Below are 27,624 nucleotides of genomic sequence, written 5' to 3'. Positions count from 1 at the left end.
GAACAAAAAGTCATTAATGATTCTTGATTGTTTTATTGACCTGATACAATCTCATTAAGGCAAGTGTTTACAGGCAATCTTGATTTGATATACAAGGAAACAGTCATACAGTAAAGGTACAAATATGGAATCAAATATTGCATATTGTGATACCGTTCAGGCTTTTTCCAAAATTTCTTGATACTGTACAATCTTGCATCTCTAGATGCATCACTTCCACTCTCTGCTTAAGGCACACACTGTGATACAGTCCAGAACATTTACTACTGACTTAGAATCCCCTTCTCTCCTATGCTGCAAGCTTTAATCTCTCCCTCTGATATAAATCAACCCCTTCACAATGACTGACATACATTCACTCTCCCTGAATCAATACAGAATATAGAAAACACATCCTTTTTTCCAGGCTAAGGTCAGGCTGACAGTTTAGTTCACAATTTCCCTTCATCAACTCCATTGTAGGGCAAATATATCATCCACAAGTAACAAAGAACAACAAAATATATTTAACCTATTTCTTTTTGCACAACCTATTTCTTGAATATGCACAATCCTTATATTTCCTACTGTTTATGTACTAGTCTCGATTTAAGGCTTTCAAACAACTTTGAAACACAGTACACATTGTGCATGGCAAATAAATACTTTAATTATTTCCCTTAGAAAGCTACTGTCCTGCTGCACAGAAACATTAGATGTGAAACCACTAATCAAACAATCAGACCCAGGACCCAAGAGATGTGAGACATCTGTCAGGCTTAAGGGGAAGTTGTTAACTGGCACTTGCAAAAAAAGCAATTTTCAGTGCATTAGCATTTACAGAGAAGAATAGATGGTGATTCAATAAATGACTCCAGAAGAAAATAAAAGTACAGGAAACAAAATTAGGGAAGATATACAAATGATTAACTTTAACAGTCTGGGAAAAAGCTAATGCTTTAAAGTTGAAATAATTTACAAAAAGCCCTGTTGTGGGATCCTAACAGTACTATAGTCCATAAACATTATCAGGATGCAAAACAAAACAGCATGATCTGCTGCTTTTAGCCTATAAACATATCTGTTTGGCAGTCAAACTTCAGAAACTTTCACTTAACCTAGAGTACTCTGGAATTCTTGATACTATAGCAACTTAAAATCTCCAATCTATTATGATCCGAGAAAACTTAGCAAAGAAAAATAACAATAGTCAGATTAAGACTTCAGATGTAATAAAACACTAAAGACTGAGGCTGCACTTATCAGTTGGCAGTATCACAGAGGTCATAAATCGAACAAGACAGCAAGTCTTGAGCTTAGACATGAATCCAGTCACACAAAGCGTGTGGGGTGAGGATTTCTCTCCTAAAGTTATCAAAGCTGAAATCAAGAAAATACTGACCCACTCACGCCTCTTGTGACTGTGCCTTATACACAGATTGAATTTTCAAGCATAGCCAGTTGTATCTTTAACCTTTCTCCTGAGCAGGAGGCTTCCAACCCATACTTGTGCTATTGAACAGTTTGTGATATAGTACTGCATATCAAATATAGTGGACTGAAGGTCACCAGCAGGAAGTAAAACTCAGTTTAGCAAAGCAAATTCAAACTACTCTCCTACTAAGTTTTCTGGTACTATGTAAAAGCACGTTGATATTTTTCATTTATTGTACCTTGTCATTTAAAATGCCCATACTTTGACAGATAACATTTTTATATCATTCTAATTGTTGTTATACCCAATTGATGTGGAATAACCAGTTGTGTTTTGCATGTCTATGTACTGTAGCTATGAGCCTTGTAACCGTACACAGAGCAACAAGAAAGTGTAGACAGAACACCTTCAAGACATTTGTTAACAGTGCACAGGCCACAGGGCTCCAAACTTGAGGTCAGCACGAACTGGCAGGCCTCACCAACACCACCACATGCCTGCAAGTGCCCAATAAGCTCCAGTTGGCAGTGTGTTGCTGAGAGTTTAGAGAGCCCTAGTCAACTATGTCACCTTACCCTGCTGCATACAGCCATTTGTATTGGGGAATCATGGTCGTAGTCAGCCAGTGACATGGCTCTGGCTCAAACCCCTGAGCATAAAGGTCAACCTGCACTTGGGCGAGAGCCCGGTTGAGCCAGTTGGGAGGGCTCTGTAGGTATATTCCATCCATTCATTCTCCTTACTGCTTAACAGGTTTCCAAGGAGTCTTTGGGCTGTGGGAAGAAACTCACACAAATATGGGGAGAATATACAAACTCCACATCGATAACACTTCGGGTCCAGTACCGCGAGACAGCAATGTTAACCACTGCACTGCCCCTGTACGTAACTGTTAAGTGTAAAAAGGAGATCCCATCACACAAATGCCTGCGATTACATTTAGCACTGGTGTTTGACATTGTACGAATTATGTTTCTTAAATCTAAGAGTATTAACACAGGAAATTGTGGACAACATTTTTCTATAACTATAAAACAAGCACTCAAATGTTGAAGCAAATTAAGAAATGCAATATTACTGTCAAAAATACTAGAAAAAAAGTATTTATATAAGTGAATACAACATTAATGTTCCTTCAAGTTGATTTCTAATTACAATGAGATTTAATCTCAAATGCAAGCATATTTGTGAATTTAACTGTGAAACTGAGGAGAGCATTTACAGTATGTACAAAGTGCTCCATGTGTCTAGGATTTATCTGTATGTTCCCTCAAAACATGTGTCCTTCAAAACATGTGGAAGAATATGGAGCCCAGACTTCTCCTTAATATCGCTGTACTTTCTAAAGCTAAAAGCAGACATTCAATCACGAAAGTCCAGGTAAAACATTAGGAACTGTACTACTATGAGCCTTCCAGAAGATGGCAGTAGACAATGAAGAAAAAGCTTACTTTTTATGAACATTTTGTTAGGATGGCTAGCTTTTTTGAGGGCAGAGTAGGTGGACTTTATCTACATATTAAACATTCTGTTGCCCATGTCATTTCTTTAATTTCATGTAATGTCTTTCAATAATTTCTTTTTATAAAATAGAAATGTATAGGCCTCAACATACTCATAACACCAATGCATTGTTTTAGTCCACTAGTAGCATGTTTTAAGACTAATGTCAAATCTGTCAAATTAAATAGTTAAAGTATAGAATTAGTCAGATGCAGAAATGTGTCTCTGACCTGTGAAAGAGTTACCTAATTAAAGAATTGTGTGATAAGTATCTTTATTCCCTGATGCATTCCAAAATCTCTTTGTGGTGTATAAAGAAATTGTAATATTAACCAAAATGCTACTTGTGCCATTAGCCTTACTCCCTGTTCTGTGCAATATGCAAGCATGGTGAAGTGTGCATGGAAAGACAGCTATTTCTACAGCCAAAATGCTTCTTAGAAGAAACGCAGTTTGATCTTATATTTACAATAAAATGCATATTACCCCACATTCTAGCCAAGTTGGATGTTTTGTAATAACACAAGAGCAGTAAATTGTGTTGTATTGGAAACGTGACAAAAAACACTCATTAGAAATGGAAATTTAAGAGGTCCAAGAAGAAAAGTAAAATACAACAAAATTATAAGAGCGCATATTGTGATAATGGCCACTTTTTTAAACTGAACAATGTCCTATTAAGATCACTCTGGGCCTACAAAATTCACTTCACTGGCAGATCTGTTTGATCTCTGTGGCTAAGTGTCTGCTTTCCCAAACACCTCCGTAGTAAGAGGAAAATGTGTGGGAACACTGAGGCCAGTTAAGCACTTCACAAGCCTCTCATCCGTTTTCCCCCACATTCTGATGCCCCCCAGTCAATGTGACTGCTCCCTTGAGATTTGGCACGATTCTGTAAATCTTCTCTCTTCTAGGGCTGAATTGTACATTTTAAGCAGCTGCAACGATCACAAAATAAAAAATAAATCTTAACAATAAAATAAGGAAAAGTGGCTTCTCTCTTTTTTTTTGGCCTAAGTGAATAAATCAGTCCCAGTTTTTCTTTCACATTAAAAAAAAAAAAACAACTTAAAAGTGCCTCCTCGTATTGGATCGGAAATAGAGGAAGGCAGCCACTGCGACTCCTGCTGCCGAGATGGTCAGGACGATCCACATGGGAATGGGGGGCTCCTCAGGTCTGGGTACCACAGGGCCATTCGCCGGCGCTGGAGGCTGTGGAGGTGAAACAGCCAGCTGTTAGGTATTCAACCCTTGCAGAAACATTTTGGAAACCTTAGATATTCAAGCTAACAAAAACGTTTTTGCAGAAATCTCTTAATCAAGACACTAAACGGTGATTTCCACTACACCCACTAAAAATCCCATGGTCACTATTTGAAATCACAGGGGCGCTCACCCAGGTGTCCTAGCTCATGTCAGATTTATGAAATGCCCCAATTATCCCGTTGGGGCAACTGTTGGGGTAATTCTTCATTTTGCTGGCCTGCCTTGCTATGCCCTTGATGTGCTGATGCGGAACAGCAGTCATTTGTCTCGCCACTACACAGGGACGTGCACATCATGGACAATGACATAGTCCCTTCTTATCTTTAAAACACTTTTATAACCTTTGGAATGACAATATAAATACATAACATTATTATTAGAGTTATTGACATAATGCTGATTTTTTTATTCTCTTGCTAATCATCTCTATAAGAAGTGGGGTAGGGATCTCCCGAGAAGTGTAACCACAAAAGGCATCTGATTAGAGTGGTGGTGGAGCAGGAATCCCTGAGGAGCAACACACAACCAGAGCCCCTGTTGGTGCGGGTGGGAAGAATTAATAATGGATTTCTCAGCTATCCAGGAAAATGCATCTCCTGTGACTTTCTGACTTTTCTTCAGGTTTGAAGAGAGATCAGTGTGGACCTCTAACTTATGTGCACATCTCATTTTTTCCCCGCTTACAGGAGTTGTAGCTTTAAAATCTACAATTCCATATTTCCAACTGGGTGAAAATAAAATTAACAGGCATTTACCGCTTTCTTTGGAATAAAAAAAAACATTTTCCATGACATGTTTCAACAAGCACCTTGCCTCTAAATAGTCTGCTATTAAGTGTATAAGTGTACAGAGCAGAGGCTGAAGCTGGGCACAACAGCACAGACACGCTCTCCGGTGTTGCTGTAACTTGTTAAATTAGCTAGGGCCTTTTATGCCTACGGCTGAAGACTGCCGTGAGAGGCCTCCATCACTGGAAAAAATGCATGCATAAGGGGAGCAATTCCTAAAGCTGATGCGAACAGGACGTGACGTATTATGTAAAAATACAGGAGCAGGTCACATAACCAGGAACTGAGTGTCACTAGTACCCCCAGATGGCAAGTCTCAGCATCCGTTATGGACTGCAAAAGGAAAGAGAACGGAGCTTGCAAGCATCAAACACAATAGCAAAGCTGACCCTATGTCACAGGGATAAGATACCGTTTAAAAGGAGCATCCAGTTACATGGACAACTTAACTAAGGCTTTGTTGCTGCTGTTCCTATCGTTGCAGAGCAGGAGCTAACTCTTATCAATACAAAGAAATCCTGAACAGGCGACATGACTAGCAAACCTCTCAAGAGGATCTAAATATTTCCTCAGAGAATGAGATCTCCACACCCATAGCCTTCAGCATTGGAAAACTACATTAAGATTTTCAAAATGCTACTCTTGATAAAAATGTCTGCACTTGAAGAAACTTTCCTTTAGCAGCACTAGATCATGATGCCCCTTTTCCACAGGCGCAGATAAGCCGCGAATGACTATGGGTGGCAGCATCAGCTCCAGAGCACCAGGGGCTAAGCGCAATGGCGTCTCCTCCCTCTGGTCAGTCCTCTGCCCCACACCGGTACTCACCCTCTGTTGCACCCGGAGCAGCACGTCCTCCCCCGCCGTTCGGAAGAGCTCCACAGCCTCGGAGTGAGACAGGTTCTCCAGCCGGCGCCCATTAATCTGCACCACAGGAGGCAACGGGTGAGCAGCTGGGCCACAACAGATGCCCCATTTGGTTAGCAGACGCAGTGTGGGATGAGCTCAAGGGTGAAGCACAAGAGGAGAACCCACAGGAGGGGCACAGGTGACACACATGGCACCTGAAAAGGAGTCTCCTCTTACGTGCACTGTATCTAAGACGGCAACAGGAGAACCTTATGACAATCCCAGCCTCTCCCCTCATTTTTCTATTTGTACCTGACTATTTGAAATGGATGAAACCAACATGTGAATACATCTTACTACATGACAAGAAGGTTCGGTTCACCGATGGTACAATGAATACTAAGAGAATGCAGTTCCAGTTCCTCTTGACAGTTTTCCCAACAGAAACAACTGAAAACAACAAATAGATTGGAAAATGAAATCAGAGACAGAGCATTATCATTTTTCAGCTTCCACCTTTTAAGAGGCGTCTGCCTTGGTGAAATGTGTTGAAGAGGGGGGAAATATTCGGAAATTCCTTTAAACTGGCTGGTTCCTCACTTACCAAACTGAAACTGAGGCATGGTCAGATTTCTAAAAAAATGTTTTCAAATGATTTTCCACATCTGTGCTGGAATTCCAAGAAATAAAGGCTAAAATAATACACAGCAAATTTACACTACTGTCAGAAAAACAGAAACAGACATGGCAAAATTTCTAAAACATACTCACAATTATTAACAGCCAGTCACAATTCTGGATTTAAAATGCTTAATCCTCTTACGGGTGTACAGGACTGTCAATACAAAAAGACTGAGGTGTAGCTGCTACAGCATACGCCCTGCCAAGCCACACAGCTGGTCTACATGGGTGTGTCTTGATGCTCAGACAGGAACTTCAATACAGAACGCCTAAAATCCTCAGCTAAGATACTGAATTTCTCACTGAAATGGTAACAGTTTTTTGTTTATAAATGTATTCAAGTATTACAGTATTTATCCATTTTTTTGGAAGTAAGAGATACTGATAATAAGCCTGCATTTGCTTTTACTGCACTGTTGATACAGATTTTGAAATCCTTGGCAACTAATTCCTGCAGTGCAATGTTTCAAGAAAAGGCTTGATGAATTCCTCAGACCAATGAGCTACCACCTGCCAAACAGGCTAGATGGGCTAAATGACCTCCTCTCATTTGTAACTGTTCTTAACCACTTGCCTGATTCACCTACATTTGACAAACTACAGTTTCACTGTAGGCAGACATGTAATTTCTATATTTCAAATATACAGTAGGTGTCAAAAGTCTACACACCCTTATTGAAATTTCAGTTTTAGTAGATGTAAAGGCTGAAAAAAAAGACAAATCACGTCAGACCTTACTAGTATTTACTGAAAGGTCGCCTTTAAGGGAGAAAAAACAGTGTTGTAGATTCAACTTCGATTGCTGTATCATGGCTGCTTTTGAAACTTAAAACAGTGAAAAACTGTGCTAACACATTTCCTTCCATGAGGATTTTTTGCTTTGAATGGTGTTTATCTTTAGCAAATAAAATCAAAATGTTCACATCTTGTCAGAATATTCCAACTTGGAAAACTCATGATTAACCACACAGTCTGCACGTGTAAAAAAAAGCATTTCAAACCCTTGTACAATCCTCACCCTCCACCTCCATCACCACCACAATTCAAAGTCCCCAATCTCCAGCTCCACAATTGCTTATGCTTACCGCCAGGATTTTGTCCCCCTCCTGTAGCCGCCCGTCCTGCGCCGCGGCCCCGTTCTCCTTGATCTTCGCCACGTAGATGCCGCTATCGTTAAAGACGTACTGCTGATCTGTGCCACCAACGATGTTGAACCCCAGCCCTGGGAACACGGTCACAGACAGAGGGGTTTCAGTGTGAGAACAGATGCACCTGGACACAAGAACAAGAACCACCATTCCAACCTCTGTGTTGGCCCACCCGGTAGATACATCTGTTCTGACCAAACCATCCTATTCTCCTCCCCACATGTCCGGATAGCGCCCGGGCTGGGCACCATACAGTATGAGTTGGATGCTGCATCACTGCCATGGATCCAAGAGGGACATCGTGGATATAGCTGTTTCGGAGGATTTTGCTGATCTACGGATGTCTGCATAAAGTACTGTCATACAGTAGACATGATGGATGGATTAATACCTGTATTCATTTATTACTTTTTTTAATTGCATAATGTTAGCATGTCCAAAGGGGTTGGGCAGCCAGTTGACCTTGGACCCCTAGAGGTTTTTTCTCCTTACTAAGGAGTTTTTGGTTCCTCTCCTCCATTGTCTTCTGGTCTTTTCTATTCTGTATTCACAACATGTAAGGTCACCTGCTTTGTTAAGCGCCTTGGGACAACCTTGTTATGAAAGGCACTATATAAAAATAAATTGAATTGAACCTGCCCCCATTTCCAAACGAGGGTTACTCACAGGAAGCTCCTGAACGGTACACCCAGTGAAGACACTTGCTCCGAGTACATGTGGAGCTCTGAGTCCAGAGGTATGAGCCCACAACCATGTCATTTCATTAGCAGACCAGGACCATGATTCTTTCGGATCTTGGTGAAACAGTAATTTCATGAGAGCCTGCGAGCTCTCAGTAATGAGAAACAATACTCTGCCAATTGGAGCACACCGTGTTCACAATCTACAGAACTTCTATATCCTTTTTTAACCCCAACTCAGGCCACAAGGGGAGGCAAAAGTCTGGCTCAGGGCTGATTGCTGTAATTTCTAAACATGTCCTGATCTTTAGAAACATTCAAATTTGTTCTGTTATTAACTGAGAAAAAAATGCAAGTGTTTATTACAACAGCCAACAAACCTCACTAACCTTACTAAAGTGGAACATGATGAGGACATCACTTTAGGCCAAGACAGCAATTCACATTTCTCAGGGCAGTTTCGATGTTAATGGCAATTCAGTCTGCTCATCAAATTTAGAAGAGAAAATATATAGTTGTGTTATTAGCGTGTATGTCTGAGCATTACTAGTAACTAGGCCCAGAGAAGACCTAAATCTAAAACTTTCTTTGTAGGAAACACAGTTTTGTCCTTGTAGAATTTAGAAAAATGTACTGCTGATGATTATGCATACAAATGACTCGCGTACCTTCATATTGTGCAGTGAAAGACTCATTATAATGCAATTAATCTTTTTCCATGGTCAGTTTATTGTACAGTACATCTTTTTTTCCATTATTAACATTCAAATATTTAATGAGCATTGAAAACAGAAAGGTAGAAAACGTCTGCTGTGTTTCTAACTATTGTTCCCAGCTTTCATTTATGTCACAAGGTACAGAGACCAAGCACCTATCTGTACTCTGACCTTCACACACCTCAAGTCCTCTCCCGAGAGCTGTGCTATCCAGATTTAAAAAAAAAAACATCAGTAAAACAGAAAGTGAAACAGCTCGTGATGACAAGGTCATTGGAAGAAAACCAGTCTCAAGTTTTCTCGTTTTTAAACAGCTGGAGCAGAAAGGAACTGAAAAGGTTTAGATGTTAATCTCTCCAGCTGACATCTGCTGCCAAAACACATTTCCATCACAGACAGATCTAGAGCCACATACATACTGAGGGACACACAAGGAGCAGCCTTCTTACGTCCAATGTATTTGTCAAATTATTAGGGCACTGTTCAAGTTCCTTTTTTCTCTCGCAACAGAAATTGAAAAATATAAAAACAACATCAGCTGATGAAATGTAAATGCAAGCTGTTAACTGACAGGGCACTGATTCAGCCCCCAGATTTAAGGCTGTTCTTGACTTTGTATCTCATAAACTAAGTTAGGGGAAGCCTGTGAGGACCTTCATGACTTCTTCGATCTGCATAATCATTCCTTACAAATTTCAACTCACAGTATCGGGGAGTTTTTCCAAATCTATTCCAAACATAGATACCCAGCTTTCACTCCTGAGCAGATACAGTCTGTTGAAAAACAACGGGACAAACATTTTGGAAGAACTACCTTATACTTGAGACGACAAGGAATTCATATGCTCCATGTATCAAATCAAATCAAGCACAACTATGAAGGTTTATTCATGAAACTCAACTACATCTGTGGGAAACCAAAACAATGAGAACAGTTGTGTTAGTAGGGTTAGCAGCTCATATTCCTGTAAACTTATTAGACATTCATCCATAATCATCCGGAATCCATAACCTTGCCCTACACATCCTATAACTGTGAGTCATTATTTTTCCAGTGCAATGATGTGCTTAAATATTACCAAGGACTATCTCAGAGAGGTCAGGGAATCAGCTGTTGCACGGTTTTAGAAAGCGTGTCATTAAATCTACATAATTAAGGTGAACAAGAGGATCTTCCATTTTCATTGTTTGCTTTAGCCAAATTCTCCACATCTCATCTCCTTCTCCAAGACCTACTTTCTAGATTTCAAGCACATGTTTCCTGACCCATACAAGATCCTTTTTGGGCAAAGGATCCAAAAAGACCAAAAGGGATGCAAAACAAGATTAGTAGGTAAAACAAACATTTGAACTTCACACACACAATATTAAGCGATGTTGTTTACATGGGACATGGTACTTACTTCTTGGAATACACTTACAGAAATAAAGATCTGGAATCAACTAAAATCAAATGTCTGTGTGTAGTGCTGACGTTTGCTGCATGACACCTTTTTCAACGGGACACTTCTGTCAGCAAACTAGAACCCAGGTGTTCCAAATAACCATTTATTTCATTATATCACCCTTCACTACATAGTAACAGTGTGGCATACTGACGTGATTTTAGGTTTTCTGTGCTTCTATAAATGACAACCAGCAACAACGCATCCTCACTGGAGCACAGAATACAAGCATTGCTTGGGATGGGCTCTGGCTTCATGAACATTTGTGTAGCTCGAAAACCCTTTGGAAAAGCCAAGCGTCAGCTGTATTCTCAAGAATTCACTGCAGGAAGGAAAATGAACTAGGATCTATTTACAGTACCTGCAGATCTGACAACCTTTAAATTATGGTGGAATTTTTTTTCAAGCTTGACACTTTGAAGAGATTAGGCTCCTTAGACTGATAGAGGCTCCTTTAAGGCTTTGCTGAGATATATTTCTTCACAAGAAAGGCAGAAACCTTATTTATTTCTTCTTCTATTTTATCATTAGTCCAGTCCATATGCCCCATGCACATTTTGAAGATCCTACAATTATCCACAGATCCACTGTTTATACAGCATTGCTCTGCACTGCTATTGTGCCACCAGGCTACATAGATATCGAATTTCTTTTGCTCCATTTTGACTGGTTATGTTTCTTCACCCACATGAACTACTGACCTTTCCAATTCATTGTATTTCTATGACTACTTCGGCCTGTTTGTAAAGTGCATTTTCTTTTGCAACTCTTAAGGACTCTCTTGCAGTCAAACACATAAATATACAGTGCCTTGTAGAAGTATGCACACTCTTCCAAAGATGGCCCATTGTGTTGAACTTTCAATGATGTATACACTTTTTAAATTGATGGGTGAAGGAAGTTCAATCTCACCCAAAACCGCAAAGAAAAATAAAAAATTAAAATGTTTATTGTATAAGTATTCTTTCCCCAAGTCAATACTTGGTAAAAACACATCTCACAGCGATGACAGCTATGATTTTTTTTTTATGTCTCTTAACTTCGCACAACGGAATGGTGCGATTGTTGTCCATTTGCAAACTTGCTCAAGCTCTGTCAAGTTGGTTGGGAAGTCTCGTCACAAATGAACTATTGGATTTAACACAGACGTTTGATTAATCCACGCAAGTGTTTAACAAAGTCCAGGTAAATCAAAAACAAAACAAGTAAGCAACCAGGCCCCCCCAACAGACCAGATCCTGTCTTATCCCTTTTTTACTTCCCTGGTTTCCTGAAGGGAAATACCAAGACCTGCTAGCGATTGTAAGGTCACAAGAGGTGATGTGTCTTATACAGCATCCGGGAATATCATGCCAAGATGCTGTTAAGATACTTGCAAGTATTTGGAAGGCATGTGGTACTTAATAGAACTATAAAGAGAAGCAATGCAGGCCCCCCAAAAAACAGTTAATTCTGCCGTTTTATTCAGGAACTTTATTTTTTGCAAGTCCCAATGTTTTGCAACAGTCCAAAATATGTCATCTATATTCCCCTCAACTCTGATGATACACTCGTATACGCTGGTGCTACACTCCTACTACAAACCGTACACTTGTATACGCTGGTGCTACACTCCTACTACAGACCATTCACCACTCGTATACCGTGATCCTGTATTCATACCGCGATTACTTACACTGAGAGGCTGGTCGTTTCAGGCGGCACACGTAACAATGTCCACGCAGATAAGAGCGTCATCAACCCTGATGTTTCGCTAACTGGACGCAGTGCTGAGTTGCTCCAAGATGGACTGAAATACTGAAACATTTGAATCCAAACCAGAATGGCCTCCTCTTTTCAGACTTATGACGTCCTGCATATAGAAAAATATAACCTCCAGAATGAAACCCGACCTCATTACTGTATAACCTCAATTATTCAATATATTCCCATAACTGAATAGCGGTGATTAACTTAGAGAAGTAGATTACTTGTTTTTAACTATATCACCTACATGGTGCTGTAGAGCTCTGCACACCAGCTCAGGAGGCGAGCAGTTCACTTTCATTTCTGTGGAAATCCACAGGAATAAATACTGAAGCGTCACTTCAGAAATACAAAATACCGCCAGTTACAACCCAGTAAGATGCAATGAAATCTTTTGACCGCTTACTTTTCTGACACTTAATAATGGATATGTTTTTTTAAAAGAAAGAGTAGCAACAAATTCGGTTTTGGCTACTTAACAGCGAGGAAGCTCTACGTAACAAACATTGAGTTTAGATATTAGGGACACAACGGCCATATACAGACGAGCAACCATTGCAAAAGATATGAAACTTGAACATATTCTCTTTTCACTCAATGCGTACTATGCTTTCTCTATACTATAAAGAAATACCGCAGCACCAGCCAACTTTAAGTGACACAATAAAATCTAATGCAAACCTAATAGTTTTCAACCCTTGTAGCAGAAAGTTAAATGACCGACTAATCAAGAGCTTCTGTACGTTGCATACGCGTAAAACACAGGGACATAAATTATGCATTATGTTAAAGTTCATTCTGGCAGAACAGGCCCGACACAGGCTGCACTCACGTCCCCAGCACATAGCCCCGACTGCCCGGACAACCTGGAGACTGCTGCCTTCCAGTGCTCTTACCCGAGGGTCCTCTCTTCAAGCTGATATCTACTACTGTGGGCGCGTTGTGCATCGCTCCGTTCATGCTGACTGAACAACGAGTGCTTAACGCCTTATTAAATATGTATTTTTAGTCCACTAAGCAACTGAAGGTGAACTTATAGTTTCGCATGGAGCCCGCATCTCGCACTCGCTGCTGGGAAATGCGGTTTTTTGCAGCCCTACGAGGAGCCGGAACGACAGTTCCCAGAATACCCAGAGGTTCTTTCCACGTTCACGAATGCAACTGGTCCCTAATACATTTTAATAAGCCCGTTCAGGTACACGCGAGAACGCATGCAGTTGTGTAAGATGTGATATTGCGTTGAATTAAATCTGCCTTTCTCGCAGCTCCTCATTTATACACATTGTCATAATATATGTGATATTCCACGTAAATGTAGAACATTACTTATGATGCATTTGTATTGTAAATGCTTGTAGATGTATTAATTGTATGTTTTGGTAACACTGAAATTCATTGGTCATCCCAATAAAGCTTCTTGAATTGAATTAATTACCAACGTATGCAAGGTGACGCAGTAAACCGCATCGAATCTAATTTATAAATGATCGTAGAACGAGAAAAACAATGCATATGGATTCATTCCGTATTTGTGTTGTTGTATTTTAGAATCGTCTGCACCACGCAGGGATTTACCTTGATCATCAAAATGTATGTTCTTTCTACCACATTTCCTATACACGTAAACGTCTCTAGCGGAGTTTAAGGCACTTTGTTCTTTTGTACTGGCTGCAATTTCCCTTGCGGAAGTGGCGTTATAGATAGACGAGGAGAGGAGACGGTATCTTGCGGTCCTTGAGGACCATCTTCTTCAGGTCCTTGAGGTCCTGACTATCTGTGGTCATTAAAAATCCCAGGGCGTTTCTCGAAAAGAGTAGGGGTGTAACCCCGGCATCCTGGCCAAATTTCCCATTGCCCCTTACCAATCATGGCCTCCTAATAATCCCCATCTATGAATTGACTTCATCACTCTGTTCTTATCCCCACTGATAACTGATGTGTGGTGAGCATAGTTCTGGCGCACTATGGCTGCCGTCGCATCATCCAGGTGGATGCTGCACATTGGTGGTGGTGGAGGGGAGACCCCATTACCTGTAAAGTGCTTTGATCGGAGTGTCCGAACCATTTGGCGGCAGCAACTCTTGACCCACTTTGGTCCATAACCCCAAGCCTTCTCTTATGTCTAGAACGGTGTCCCCCTAGGCATGATGTCATAATTCTGTCAGTACCTCTCGCCTGCTGCTTGAGCCTGGCTGGCAGTGTACTTATGGGCTGTGGACAGTGGCTCCTGGAACTGTATGGCGTACTCTTGTCCAGCTGTTACTTTAGGGTCATCTGGGGGGCTGCCAAAGGTCTTCTCAAGCAGTGGATTCCTACACTGTGGAATGAAACTTCAGGACAACCAGTGGGAGATGGGTGCCCCTGTGCTTCTGATGAGCTTCTACTACCAAGCACAGTTGGGTTCCCAGAGCACAGTTAAAATACTCGGCAAGGCCATTGCCCGGTCATGGCACAGTCCAAGCCTTCCTTATACCGTGGTCTGGAACACCCAAGTCTCGCACTTCCCTCCTTGGTCATAAGGGACCTCCTGTGGAATCCCAAAGTGGCTGAAGGACCTGTTGAAAAGTACTTCGCACATCGTCTCTGCTTCTCGGTCTGGAAGGCACTTTCAGCTAGTGTCTGTTGCCTTTAGCACAAAGCGGTTAACTCCATGGTTCCTTAGGAGAGGGCCCGGAATGTTGGTAGATAAGATAAGATCACTTTATTAGCCATATACAATTTCTTGTATTAGGAATTCGTCTTTTTACATACCCCAGCTGGCTTTCCATGAGACACAGACACAGAGAGAATCTGGGGGGTTAGAGTGCAGGGTCAGCCATTTATAGAGCACCCCTGGAGTAGTGGGGGAGTTAAGGGCCTTGCTCAGGGACCCAGCAGAGTAGGATTCCTCTGCCAGCCATGGGATTTGAACTAGCAACCTTCCAACCACAGGCGCAGATCCTTAGCCACAGTGCCACCACTCCGCCCACTGACAGTCGTTCTCTGCAGAGCTAAACTGACTGGAAACGGTTGCAGGGGAAAACCGAGACTGCTCCTGTGATCTTATTCAGGCTACACAGTCTTCACAGAGGCGGCAGTAAGCTTTAACATCTACAGACATGCGGCCCTTAGTAGTAAGCCTGGAGAAGCCGGGAGAGTGTCTTGGTGACCCATCCCAGGGGAACCAGGATGGGCTTCCAGGATCTTGGGTCTCAGGGCAGCCAGAACCACTACCTGCCATAGCATTTCTTTGGAAGTGGGGTGAACCCAGCGCCTTTTTAGTACATCTCAGTGAAATCTCAAGCCTGGCCACTGTGAACAGTGTGCTTTAATAAAGGGAGTTAGTGCTGCCATTTGACCCACGAGGAACGCTTTCCAGTTCTCAGCCACCTTTGGGACAGTTGGAGTTCCAGGTCCAGGCAAATACTCCAGCAGGGTGACTCAGCAGCTTGTAACAGGCAGGGCATCGTGTTCTGCATCCTGCAACTGACAGCACTAGCAGTTGGCACAATTGTCTTCTGCACAAGGTCATCTGGATGGGGCATCTGCATACTGGTGACGTGTCTTAGTGCAGTACCGAGCACTGGTACTTCTGGAGCTTCTTAATCCACTGAGCCACCTGTCCCTCTGTTTCACTGAAAGCCAGCACAGTGCAGTGTTCAGTGCGAATGGTGAGTGGTGCTTGAGGAGCTCCACTGCGTCTATCACTGCTAACAGCTACCATGTGGTGACACAGTAATTGCACTGTGCTACGCTGAGGGTGCAGCTTTAATAGGTGACCACCTTCTCCACTCCCTGGCTTTTGAAAGAGGACAGTGCCAATGCCTTCATCACTGGCATTGATGATCAGTGGGATCTAGTGTGCTGGGGCATTACACAGTGCAAGCTTGAGGGGCGTCAAAGTCACACTTATGGTCCTCACTCTAGCTGAATGATGTGAGCTTGTGCAGGGGCACAGCAATGGTGGTGAATTCACCCACGAAGTGACACCTACTTAGGAAAGCTCTGAGGTGTTTCAATTTGCTGTATGTGGGCTGGACTCACTTACCTTATCTTTCTCTGTGGCGCCTCTAGCCTCACTCTCATGGTGGTTTAGGAAAGAGACTTATCGAACTTTTGAGATGAGGAAAAGCAGATATGCTGAGGAAATAAGCTCTGTTGTACGTTCTCAGTTGAAACTAAATTAGCTAACTGCACTTGGAGACATTTGTGAGGGATCACCAAAAGTCAAGTCTGTGTGCTGAATTTGAAAATTCTACATGTAATTAATAAGGAGAAAAATCTCAAAGTATTTATGGACCAAACTGCCTCGAATCTGTTATGTAGAATAGACAGATCATTGATCATCATCAATGCTGTTATGTGTGCAACGCATGCATTCCAAGACCTTATTCACAAAAAACAAATCTTGTAATCATATAACATAATATCCAGATTATTTTAATAAAATATAATAATATTATTATGTATGTGAAAGACTGGCGTCTTAAAGTACGTACAGTACTGTATTACTCGAGTCCTTTTTTCCTTTAACAAATCAAATATACCGAGATGCATTCAGTTACCTGTGCAACGCGACGTGGGGTAGAAGTCACTTGAAGCGCTGGAATGTGCTGCCACCTAGTGGGATGATCAGGTGATGAGCATGGGGTTGAAAGTCGGGAACAACATTTTTTTATTTTCAGAATTTTAAACATAAAAGTTTTAAGTGATCTGAGGTTGTGGAGAGACTGCTCTCGTCTCCTTTTATTACCGAGAACTGTGGTTAGAATAAGGCAGGATACATGACGTCATTCACACCAAAACAAAATTCATGGTAGTAGAAACCAACACCTTTCATTCTGTATCCACTTGCGGACATTGCTCTCCTACAAAATATGGGATTCCCAGCTCTGGTTCTGGGAACCCTCACACCTGCTGGTTTTCATGCCGGTCGGGACTTTTAGTTCAACTGAATTTTTAATTCAATTTAAAAGTTAGAGCTGAGAAAGTGTGTCCAATAGCAGTACCCATTCTCTGATTCCATAATGTGCTTTATATCTTCATGTCTTTTTTCTCTCCCTCACGCCTGATGAAGGTTCAATAGGTGAAAGTTGAGTTTTTTCCCCTCTTTCTGTTTTTCAATAGAAAATATTTTCTAATTACACTCTGTGTGTTCTTATGCAGCAAGCTCACTCAAGCTGTCCATTCCAGCCTGAAATGACGAGAATTTTGATGTTAGGTTGAAAATTGAAATAGTCTGTCATTGAAAAGGCAAAATTCAAAGAACAACTTCAGAAGACAGACTCATAGGGACAGTGTATGTCACTTCAGTCTCAAATGGAATTTGGTTGGCATTATACAGTATGTAGGCTAATTCCTGGAGGTGTGTTTATTATTGCATTATTACATCCAATTAGTGAGTCTGAACCAGATTTCTTGAGACATCAAACAAGATTAAAAATGTCCAAGTTACTGTCCAAGTTACTAAATTGTGAAGAGACCATTTGTTGCTGTTGTTCTAAATGAGGTCTCAGATGTAGCTAGCAGCCTGTCTTTCATCTGCAATGAATGATAGCAGTGGTGTGGAACTCTTTGTTGAATATTTGAAACAGACTTTCACACCATGTTGATGTGGTGTGCCTCAAATTTAAATATGGCAACAGTTATGATGTGATAATTAAGGATATTTCAGAAACAATTTATATTTTCTCTTTTTACTTTTTGTTTGTTGCTGCAAAGCTGAGAAAAAGATTGAAAACATGAGCCTAACAAACAACATTTAACAGCAACAAATATTTGATACCAATATTGGTTTTTTTTTTTTCAAATGTGGTCAAGTTCTTGTTTTTGTTCATTTCCAAATTGGTCTGAGCCTCTTGAAAAACTGTGGATTTCTTTTAATTAGAGGATTGTACAGATTTTTAATCAACCCCATGGAAAGTTGTGTTAAAAATCTAGCAAGAAGATCTAGAAGGGGGATTTCCATCCTTGTTCTCAGCCATGCTTTCTGTCCTCACTTAATAACATAAGACAAGCCACAAACCAGAGGCCATTTTGGCTCATCTAGCTAATTGGTTAGTTAGTGCTTAATCGACTCAAGGCAGTGTTTCAGTTTCTACAACATGGCTGGATGTCTTGTTCCGGATTCCCACAACATTTTGGGTAAACTTACACGTAGTATCCATATGTGCCTTCTGGTTTGTGTTTCACTGTTCATTCTGAACTGTTTGGGGAGACTCTGTCAATGCCTTGAAGGATTATGAATACTTAAGTCAGGTCACCTCAACATCTGCTCTGTTCAAAACTAAGAAGGCTCAGTTTTTTTAGTGCAGAGCATTCCTTTAAGCCCAAGAATGTATACTGTATGGTTCCTCTTGTCTTGATTGAACTGTATTTAGTTTGTATATTTCCCATGTCTCTATGTGCCTAAGATGCACATAATGTTAAATTTGATTCTATAAAATTAAAATAATCAGTTAATAAATACATTGAACAGTTTCACTGTGATTATTTTATACGTCACACTGGTTAGTTTCATTTGTTGTGTTAAGTAAGAGATGATCTGGGAACAAAAACTGATATGATTACCCTTTAGCCCAATTAACAGTTCTCTTAATTGAATATATTACTAGCTTTAATTTATTAATTAATTACTTAATGTTTAGAAACAGGTGACCTCCTAGACCAACTGGATTGATCCTTCAGGATGAGGGTTGGAGGTAAGTGTTGTTTGACCTTCAAACTAAGATGTACAATGTCCACTGTTGAAATCAACAGGTTCTTGAGACGTCTGTCTGAGAATTCTATTTGAATTCAAATAAATAAAAAATAACAAAAGTTTTAAAAAGAGGTGATGGAGCTGAATGTTCATCAGTCTAAGCACAAAAAGACAGAGAAGGATGACCAAAGTAAATCTTTTCATTGAGGTTATTAAATCTAATTTAAGATTGTTATGCTCTGGCTGTACATTTGGCACAAAGCTTGTTAATTTTACAAAGGGCTATTCATTTTAACAGATGTTTTTACTATTTCATACCATATCAAAGGAACCCAGTCAAGAGCATACTGTCCTCTACTCCCCTAATCACAGTCCTCTTGTTTTTCCTTTCCTTGTCTTCCTTGTAAGTGTGGCTTTCCCATGCTTGTTAGTGTGCTAGCTTCTGCGAGTTCAAGGTTAGGACTTCAGTCTTCAGAGCCCTAGACTTTTACTTAAAACTGTAACAACATGACATTTGAAAGTACAAAATAATTCACATACACATTAAATGTAGTCAATGCCCTCTAGTGGCTACATAGATAAAGCAATTTAAGGAAAACAAATGAACATCATTCATTTAATTTTCTATATCCTACAGGCTCTCCAAAATGACTAGATCTCCTTTCGGCCCATCCTCCTCTATCACTAATCAGGCCTAGAATTATTCAATCATTCCTTTTCCCTATATAACTAGAAGTGCCTCTTTAGCAGCACCTCATCACTGAACATTCACATGCAGTTCTGCCTACACACACTCCGCTGATTCTTCAGAGCCCTCTGCTCCATGCAGTCCCATCTTGTAACAACCACTAACCAGCCCAGACCAGCTCCGAAGAGGTCTAATCAGTCCCAGCAGGTGGGGGATAATTACAAACGCCGCCGCACGTGTTAATTCTCTTTAGACGTCTTACCGTGCGGCAGGCTGCATTATTTAAGCCGCTCTTACTCGCATATCAATGCTCGGTATTGAGTTCCCTTCTTGTGGCTCTACCTAGCGTTTCTTGCACTTTGCCTTCTGGATTTTCTGACCTCATCGTTTTGCCTTCGGACTACGTTTCGTGCCTTGCCCCGTGGATTGTTTACTACCTGTGATTATTTTTGGTATCGACCCTGTTGCTCTTGTCTCGACCACGTATCTGTCTCTCGTTTTGGATTGTTCGCCACCAGTGCTGTTTACTGATCTTGACCTACCTTTCGCCTCCGGATTACGACCCAGCTCCTGGATAGCTCTGTCCGCCTACTCACCGCCCCAGGAATCCTGCATCTGCATTGGATCCTTTCATCACAACCCAGCCATCGTTACACATCTTACCTGGAACCCCTGACCTCTCTCTAGCTGCCTCATACCTGCTGCTACCTGGCTCCATTCAAGAGGAGCTGAATTCATCTGGTTTCCTAGTACTCATGGCAGACTGCCTTTGTGCAGCGGCTGAATTAACCTTCACTCCCTTAAACTCCGATCAAAGCCGCCTTATTCACATGGAGTCCCAGTGCTCATCACAGGCTGTTCTGTGCCTAACCACTAATCAGTTTCTCTTCCAAACCACTCCACCCCCTGCTTTCTGTCTCCCTTTTCACCTTCACATCCAGACCCACTCCCAGGTTCTGCCAGTAATGCCCAAACTTAGGTTAATAGCGGACCCTGTGCGTGGCTGGAGAGGTGGTTGAACAAAAATCTGAAACAAAGCGAAGGTATCCAAATCGTTTGACAATCGTTTGACAAGTCTTGGACGTAAAGCAAAGGTCGTTATCAAAAGGTGGACAGAGAAGTAGAAATCAGGATTGAAGGGTTGAGTAGCCCTAGCTGAGGAAAAGTCTCAATGGTGAGTGAGGAGAGAGGGTTTAAATAGGAAGGAGTGTGGTCAATTAGTGCCAGAGTATGTGTGCGTGGGTATGTGGTGAGGCTTCAAAGAAAAGTGCTTCTATGGTCATCCTTCTTTGTCTTTAGTGGCTACATTGTTGCACACTCGGCTCCATCAATACTTTCTAAAACTTAAAAGTTTATTGCTGTCAGAGAATTCAGACAGCAGCAGAACCTGATGATTTCAAAAGTGGACGTTGCACATCTTTGAACATCAGGCAGAACTACTGTGATATCAGATACATCTCCACTCCATGTTCTCCAATCCCGAGTCATTTGTTAATTAATTAAAGATAGCAATCTATTCAATTAGGAGAACCCTGTTACATGGGCTAAAGAATAATAAGATCAGATTTTTTTCCCAAATTATCTCTGAATTCTTTAATTTACAGTAACAGAGCACATGAAATGAAATGATGCAGTGGAGCAGAAAAGTAGCACTTGTTTTTACAGTTGTTTTGCTTTAGGGGCTGCACCTTCTCTCTCAGGAGGAAAATTGTTCGCATTTTAGTTTTCTAACTATACCTTCTCAGTGTATTTGGTGTAGATCAGGTGCGGTGTCAGCACCTGTCTCATTTGATGGTTGGTGTTTCAGTTGCAAAGTGGTTAACCTTACAGTGCTAGGGCCCTGGGTTCAATTCTGGACCTGGGGGGTGTAGATTAAACCGACCCAGGGACGCCAAATAATGTAGGGAAAACCGGTTCAGGGACGCCAAATATGTAATCATAGTGGCTCTCTGAAGGCACCAGTTCTGTAGGGTTTGGGCATTTACTGAGACAATTATTAATTGTAGCAGTAAATCACAAAGTTGATTCTTTTGATGGCTTTAGAATCCAACCATGCGATATAACTCAAACAACGCACACACACAGGTACTAATACACGAGGATACATTTATTAATACATAGAATATGCATGTAAAACTAACAGATCTTATCGAGAAGGTTATCAGAATACAAAAGATATATATTCAGTCAGTTACAAAGTGTTACACATATCAAGAGGACATACGTTCAGTATATCATTCATTAAGACCGTTTCGTAAAGTGAACTTGGTTACAACTTCTACATTAGATACTCAAACAAGTACATAACTCTTAGGAATTAAATTGATATCAACTGGTTTGGATAACAATTGAATTCTCGCGCTGTAATGCATTGAAGTTGAATACTCATCCAATTTTTGTGGATTCAGATCTCCTGCGGGCACAAAGAAACAGTTGCAGGCTGTTGCTGTCCAATCCGCGCTCTCTGGCTCCGTGCCAGGCTGTGCTGTGCGGCTTGCGACGGTGCGCTGCAGATGCTCACTGACCGGCTAGTTAGTGTTGGGTTTAACTAGCAAAGTTTGTGCACAGGAGAAAAGATGACTGTGGGTCCCAGCAAGTCAGGAAGAGGACCGGTTCGTCCCTGATGAAGAGCTAGTTCTGAATAGTGATTCAGCTGTCCACAGTTGCGACCTGTTCACGAGGCCTGCTGCTGGTTACTCTCTGGCAACCTCCACTCTAGACTCTTAGAACAAAGGAAAATTCTGGCACTCGGACACACTGGCCGTTCCGTGGTTGTCCGGGCTGAGTCTCAGGATGGTCAGGAGGCACGCTGCGAGAATGTCCTGCCCTTGGGAGCCTTCTGCTCCTGGGCCGTCCTGCCCTGGAATTCTCCTTTGAATTCCCTTTAGAATCTTACTGAATCTGAATCTGAATCTCAATCTTGTTGAATCTCCCAGGCTCTCTGTGTTGCCTGTTTTTACCTGGAGGAACTTCAGCTCATTGATTGGCTGAAAGTTCCATGAGCATCAGAGTCCCACGTGGGTTACTCGGCCCTGCCAGTCCTTGATTGGTTGATCAAGGTGAGATATGAGTCACTTACTCCTGACACTTAGTAATGCAGTCCAGATGTCCAACTGGCACTCCCTAGACAGATAGGTGCCAATGGATGACCATTGATCATGATAGCCAGGCTTAGCTAAGTGCATCCCTCTTTGGGAGCTGTCCTTGGACCTTAAATCACCTTGCATGAATGGGTTCTCTGTGGCTGCACCACAGAGATGAACAGAGAAATGAGGCCTAATTTGGGAAAGCTCAGAAACACTTAATTCTGCCTTATTAATAAGCCTCGCCGCTATACGGGCTATCTGTGTGGAGTTCGTGTCTTCTTCATGTGTTTGTGCAGATTTTCTCCCACCATCCAAAAACACACTGGTAGGTTAGTTGGCTTCTGGCAGAAACTAGTCCTGGTGTGATGAGGGGGAGTTCTGTCAAGGGTGTATTCTGCTTTGTGCCCATTGTTTGCCAGGAAAGGCTCTGGCTTTCCTGTGACCCTGAATTGGAAGATGCACTTAGAAAATGGATGGATGATTTGGATTGGGGGGCAACTACGGAAATCAGAGAGGTAGAAGCCAGCGATCTCCAACACATGCGTAATAATGACAACAAGTTTACTGCTTCGATTATGTAAATTTTTAGGATGGCTGGATTACATCTCTTCTATAATGTGATTGGTGTTTCACTGCAGTCATTCACGGTGTGAAGGCTGACCTACAAATAAAAGAATGTGCATTAGTCTTCTATACCATTTCCTTTAAAATGCACTTCTATTTGTAGAAGATTGCAGTTGTTCTTGTAATAAAGTAATAAAGGCATTAAATGTGAAAAACTGAATCTGTTTTATTTTGGGGAGTACCCAGGATGTGGCTCAGAAGGCGTAGTAGTTGTGGGTTTCATGTTTGAACAAAACGTTTTATCCAATCAGATACAATCATGCAAAAACAGCCATTTAAAACGACCACCCATCCTGTGCATTGTGCCAGACTTGTTCAGCCGGTGCCGGGAAAGCAAGGGCAGGATATTGGTAAGTCGTGTAAATAAATGTCATTTTTATTTTTCCTCTTTCTGTTGTTTGGTGAGATTCGTTCTTCATTTTACTTCGATGCGTTGAGATAAGAATTTTTATAAACAGAGGAAATACAAAAAACTAAAAATTCAACTGGAATCGCTTATATCATAGAGATGACCGTTAAAGAAATGCATTAAGTAAAAAAACACCTCGCTGTTGTGAATGTGTGTGGTCTTCAGGTATTAGATATGGATATGTGTCTTTTAAGTGTTTGAAAGTATACACCATAACAGGGACCTCCACAGTGAGGTCCACACATAAAGTGGGTATTTCTGAAGGGTTTTTACTACATGGTACAGTACATGGGACAAAAGAGCATTTTACAAAACAACACCTCGAGCAACAGGTAGAACAGTTTGCATTAGATCATATCCTAACCGTTTCTTGCCTTGGCACAGATATTTAGGGGAAAACCGGTTTGAGACATCTCACAAAGAAAAAACGGTTACTCACTAGCAGCACTAGTTTACTACTAGTGCAGCCTGTAACACATTTGTCTTGGGTGGAATAGGTGGGATGAAATTAAAGAGAGGTCTGATTCAATAACTTTCAAAGGTTAGAGAAAAAGACGGTTTCAGTCCAGATTAAATCTTCTTTCCTTTTAATAGAGAGACTGTTGCTATGAAAAAAGACAAAAAAGCAGCAGGTTCAACAAATAATTTTTTGTCTGCTATGCAAATTCATGTGAGCCTGTTTTAAAGTGAAAATAAAATGGTGGAAGTAAAGAATACACTAATGCATGATGCATATACTGTAGAGCTCTCTTAAGTTAAATAAAAAATACATATATTTTATTTTTAAGATACTGAATTGACATCAGCACAGTGGTTAGCATTGCTGCCTCACATCACTGTGGTTCTAGGTTCGATTAATGGGATGGTATCTCTATGGAGTTTGTGTGGGTTTCCTCTCATGGTCCAAAGACATATTAGTAGGTTAATCAGCTTCTGGGAAAATAGCCCCTAGTATAACTGTGTGTGTTTGTGTCTGTGTGTGCCCTACGATGGACTGACATCCCATTCAAGGTGGCTTGCTGGGTTGGGCTCCGATTTGTTACCCTGTGTGGAATAAAAGGGTTTCAAAAATGGATGGATGTACTGAATCACAATCCCTACATGTTTGAAGTCAATAGATGTCCTAACAGTTTTGGTGTTGTGACTACATGACACAGGGCTGTAATTAATTATTGTATTGCAATGTTTAACAGTGTTTTATTATACTTACAGTAACAGTGCCTGGAAGTCAGATCTCATCTGATCCCAGGGACTAAGGAACACAGGATCATTCCAAAACATCTGATCTCCAGATCATCCTCTGAGGTGTGTAAGTATAATGGTTTTAAGAGCACTGCCTTCTATACTTCACTTTTTCACTGTTAAGATTCTTGGACAGAGATTCCTTTTCACAGTTGTAAAATCATTTAAACACCAACCTCATTGTGGTAGTTAATTAAAGGAGCAAACTGGTTAAGGAGTTACAGGAGCAGACTAATTAAGATAACAAAATGCATATAATGATACACAGCTATTTTTTTGCTTTTGAGTTTGGAGTCATGTAGTCAGATGACAGCATTCAAGTGGAGAATGAAAATCTCTTGATGCCAGTTCAATAGTGCTGAAAATAATACTCACCCAACAACTATATTTAGGAAAGTAAACTATTTTGCGGATCACTTGTATTTCAGCTCCCCAAAGACACTGCATAGTATTTTGGTTACTTATATTTCTTGTTTCCAAATAAAGAACTCACACTGCTCAAAGTTCTTTTCCATTTGCAGTTGGTCAGTATTTTTATGAATAAACACATTCTTTTTTATATTTGTCTACATTGTTTGAACAAGACCGGTAAAAGAAGAAAACTAAATTTCAGGCATCATTGGAGTTCCTGTATGATATTTAAGGATTAGCAAACCAGTAGCCGTGCAAGGAGTCATGGAGAGCTTTGAGGCACATTTCAATGTCCCTTGTTGAATTTCTTTAGCATTAGATAAATCTGATTTTGTAAAGCTCTTTTCTACACTTGGAATGCAATTTTCAGATTTATCTGATAGTCATACAGTAATTCTCTTCTAAATTTAAACTGAAGCCCTGAAGACTGAGTGTATTGTGTGAGGTGGGGCTCATTACCAAATTTCCAGAGGCCCAGCAAATGTTATACAGTACATTCCCTCGGGCTCTAATTCCTCTTCACAGATGTGGATAGAGCCTTAAGACCAACACATTCCCTCTGCTGTTTGTGCCATTGGGGAAAAAACAGGGAAACAGGAGATGTACAGTAGCCCCTGTTGGATTTCCAGGAAATGTAGAATATCTCCCAACACTGTGAGGTGTGATGGGTGCAGTTCAACTCTGCTCCTGCAGGTATTCGTTCACAGTCGCGTGCATGCTCAGAGCAGCACAGCACAGCAGGAAAGTCCTCTACTCCAAAAAACCAGCTCTCTTTCTACAGGAGATCTCTACACTGTCTAGATTTGATGAGGCTGACATCACTTCTGATTGCCACTGTCCTCTGTTACACAGGGACATAGTTATTCATATAGAATAAAAAAGTTTTATTACCTAGAAACGTTTCACTCATGTTTTTTCTAGGTTCCATAGGCACTTAAGCATGTTTTTCCTGTTCAATTAATTTTACAGACAATAAATGTAATGTGTTGTGAATGCATTGCATGGGTCATAATTTAGTATTATTTTGCAGTATTTAACAGTGTTTTATTTAACTTACAGCTACAGTGCCTGGAAGCCAGATATCATCTGATCCCAGAGATCTCCGGAAGAGCTGATCTCCAGCTGAGGTGTGTTAATACGATGGATGTACAGTAAATGTATCTTCTGTGCTTCACTATTTTAACTGTTTCGATTCTTGAAGGAAGATTCCTTTGCCTGCAATTATATTGATCTATCTTCAGGTCTGTGTAATCATATGACAGAATTAATCAGAATGATCTCCCCCGTTTGTCCATTTTGTAACTGCTTCTTGCAGTTCAGGGCTGTGGGGGAGCTGGAGCAAGGAAGTAACGGGCACAAGGCAGGGTACACCCTGGACAAGATGCCAGTCTCTCGCAGGGCAGACACACAGACACAAACACAAATACACACTCACTCACATGAGGGCCAATTTTCCTAGAAGCCCATTAACCTACCAGCATGTCATTGAACTGTGGGAGGAAATCAGAGCACCTGGAGGAAAGCCACACGAACATACTGTACATTCAGATAGGAAAGAACCCGGGAGCAGAGCACTATGAGGCAGCAAAGCTAACCAGTGCGCCACTGTACCATCCTCTTTTGTAACTATTCAACGTAAAATCTCTTGATGTCAGTTTCATAGTGCTGGAGAGAATATTTACCCAAAAAATACCTAGGAAACCTCATGTTTTCAGGATTACTTGTTTATTAACCCTTTAAAGGTATTGCATCATACTTTAGAAACTCTTGTTGCCTTCTCCATACAAGTCATCACTGGAGTTTCTCTATGATATTCTGAAATGAGCAAACTAGCATCCAGAAAGTCATTAGAGAGTTTTGAGGCACATATTTTGTGCCTCCTTTATTATTGGAACAATCTGGTTTAGTAAGACCTTTTTCTCCACCTAAACCTAAATTGTCAGGTTTATCTTTCAGTCTTTGCACACTTCAGAATTTAAACAGAAGCCTTGAAGACTGTATGCATTATGTGAGGCAAGTTTTAGTACAGCAATTGGCCAGTCAAGACAAACATTTCTTACTTCAAACTAAAGTGCTGGATGTCCTGATTAAAGTCCCTGGGAGATTCTGACTATGTTTCTGGAGGCCCAGTAAATTTTCTACAGTACTAAGAAAATGTTTATGAACCCCCTAAGGATTTTTGCATATTTTGAAACATAAAAGATTATTAGATTTTAATTCAAGTCCCAGTAATATAATTATCCTGATGA

General features: G+C 41.0%; 1 protein-coding gene across 2 annotated transcripts; it reads right to left on the bottom strand.

The window, feature by feature from the left end:
- Positions 1-17: 17 nt before the first annotated feature.
- synj2bp (synaptojanin 2 binding protein) lies at positions 18-13,323 on the bottom strand. Of its 2 annotated transcripts, none has more exons than XM_069193407.1 (4): positions 13,133-13,323; positions 7,587-7,723; positions 5,800-5,895; positions 18-4,129 (listed from the first exon to the last, which is right to left on the bottom strand). In XM_069193407.1, the coding sequence occupies exons 1-4, from the start codon at positions 13,194-13,196 to the stop codon at positions 3,986-3,988; spliced, it is 441 nt and encodes a 146-aa protein (XP_069049508.1). In that variant the 5' UTR covers positions 13,197-13,323; the 3' UTR covers positions 18-3,985. The 2 variants fall into 2 exon arrangements, with proteins under 2 accessions (XP_069049508.1, XP_069049509.1); XM_069193408.1 differs by having other exon boundaries at positions 13,069-13,141.
- Between the last annotated feature and the right edge of the window lie 14,301 nt (positions 13,324-27,624).

This window comes from Lepisosteus oculatus, chromosome 8 (genome assembly GCF_040954835.1).
Source record: "Lepisosteus oculatus isolate fLepOcu1 chromosome 8, fLepOcu1.hap2, whole genome shotgun sequence".
In the NCBI taxonomy this organism is placed as follows: domain Eukaryota; kingdom Metazoa; phylum Chordata; class Actinopteri; order Semionotiformes; family Lepisosteidae; genus Lepisosteus; species Lepisosteus oculatus.
This window is presented reverse-complemented; position numbering and strand designations above follow the sequence as displayed.

What these genes read in the sequence shown, in the direction of transcription:
- synj2bp (XM_069193407.1), bottom strand. Translation starts at nt 13,196, where the DNA reads ATGAACGGAGCGATGCACAACGCGCCCACAGTAGTAGATATCAGCTTG. An exon ending in AGGGGGACAAAATCCTGGCG is followed by an intron (nt 5,896 to 7,586) that starts GTAAGCATAAGC and finishes CCTGTGGTGCAG; the next exon opens with ATTAATGGGCGCCGGCTGGA. An exon ending in TGCTCCGGGTGCAACAGAGG is followed by an intron (nt 4,130 to 5,799) that starts GTGAGTACCGGT and finishes TCACCTCCACAG; the next exon opens with CCTCCAGCGCCGGCGAATGG.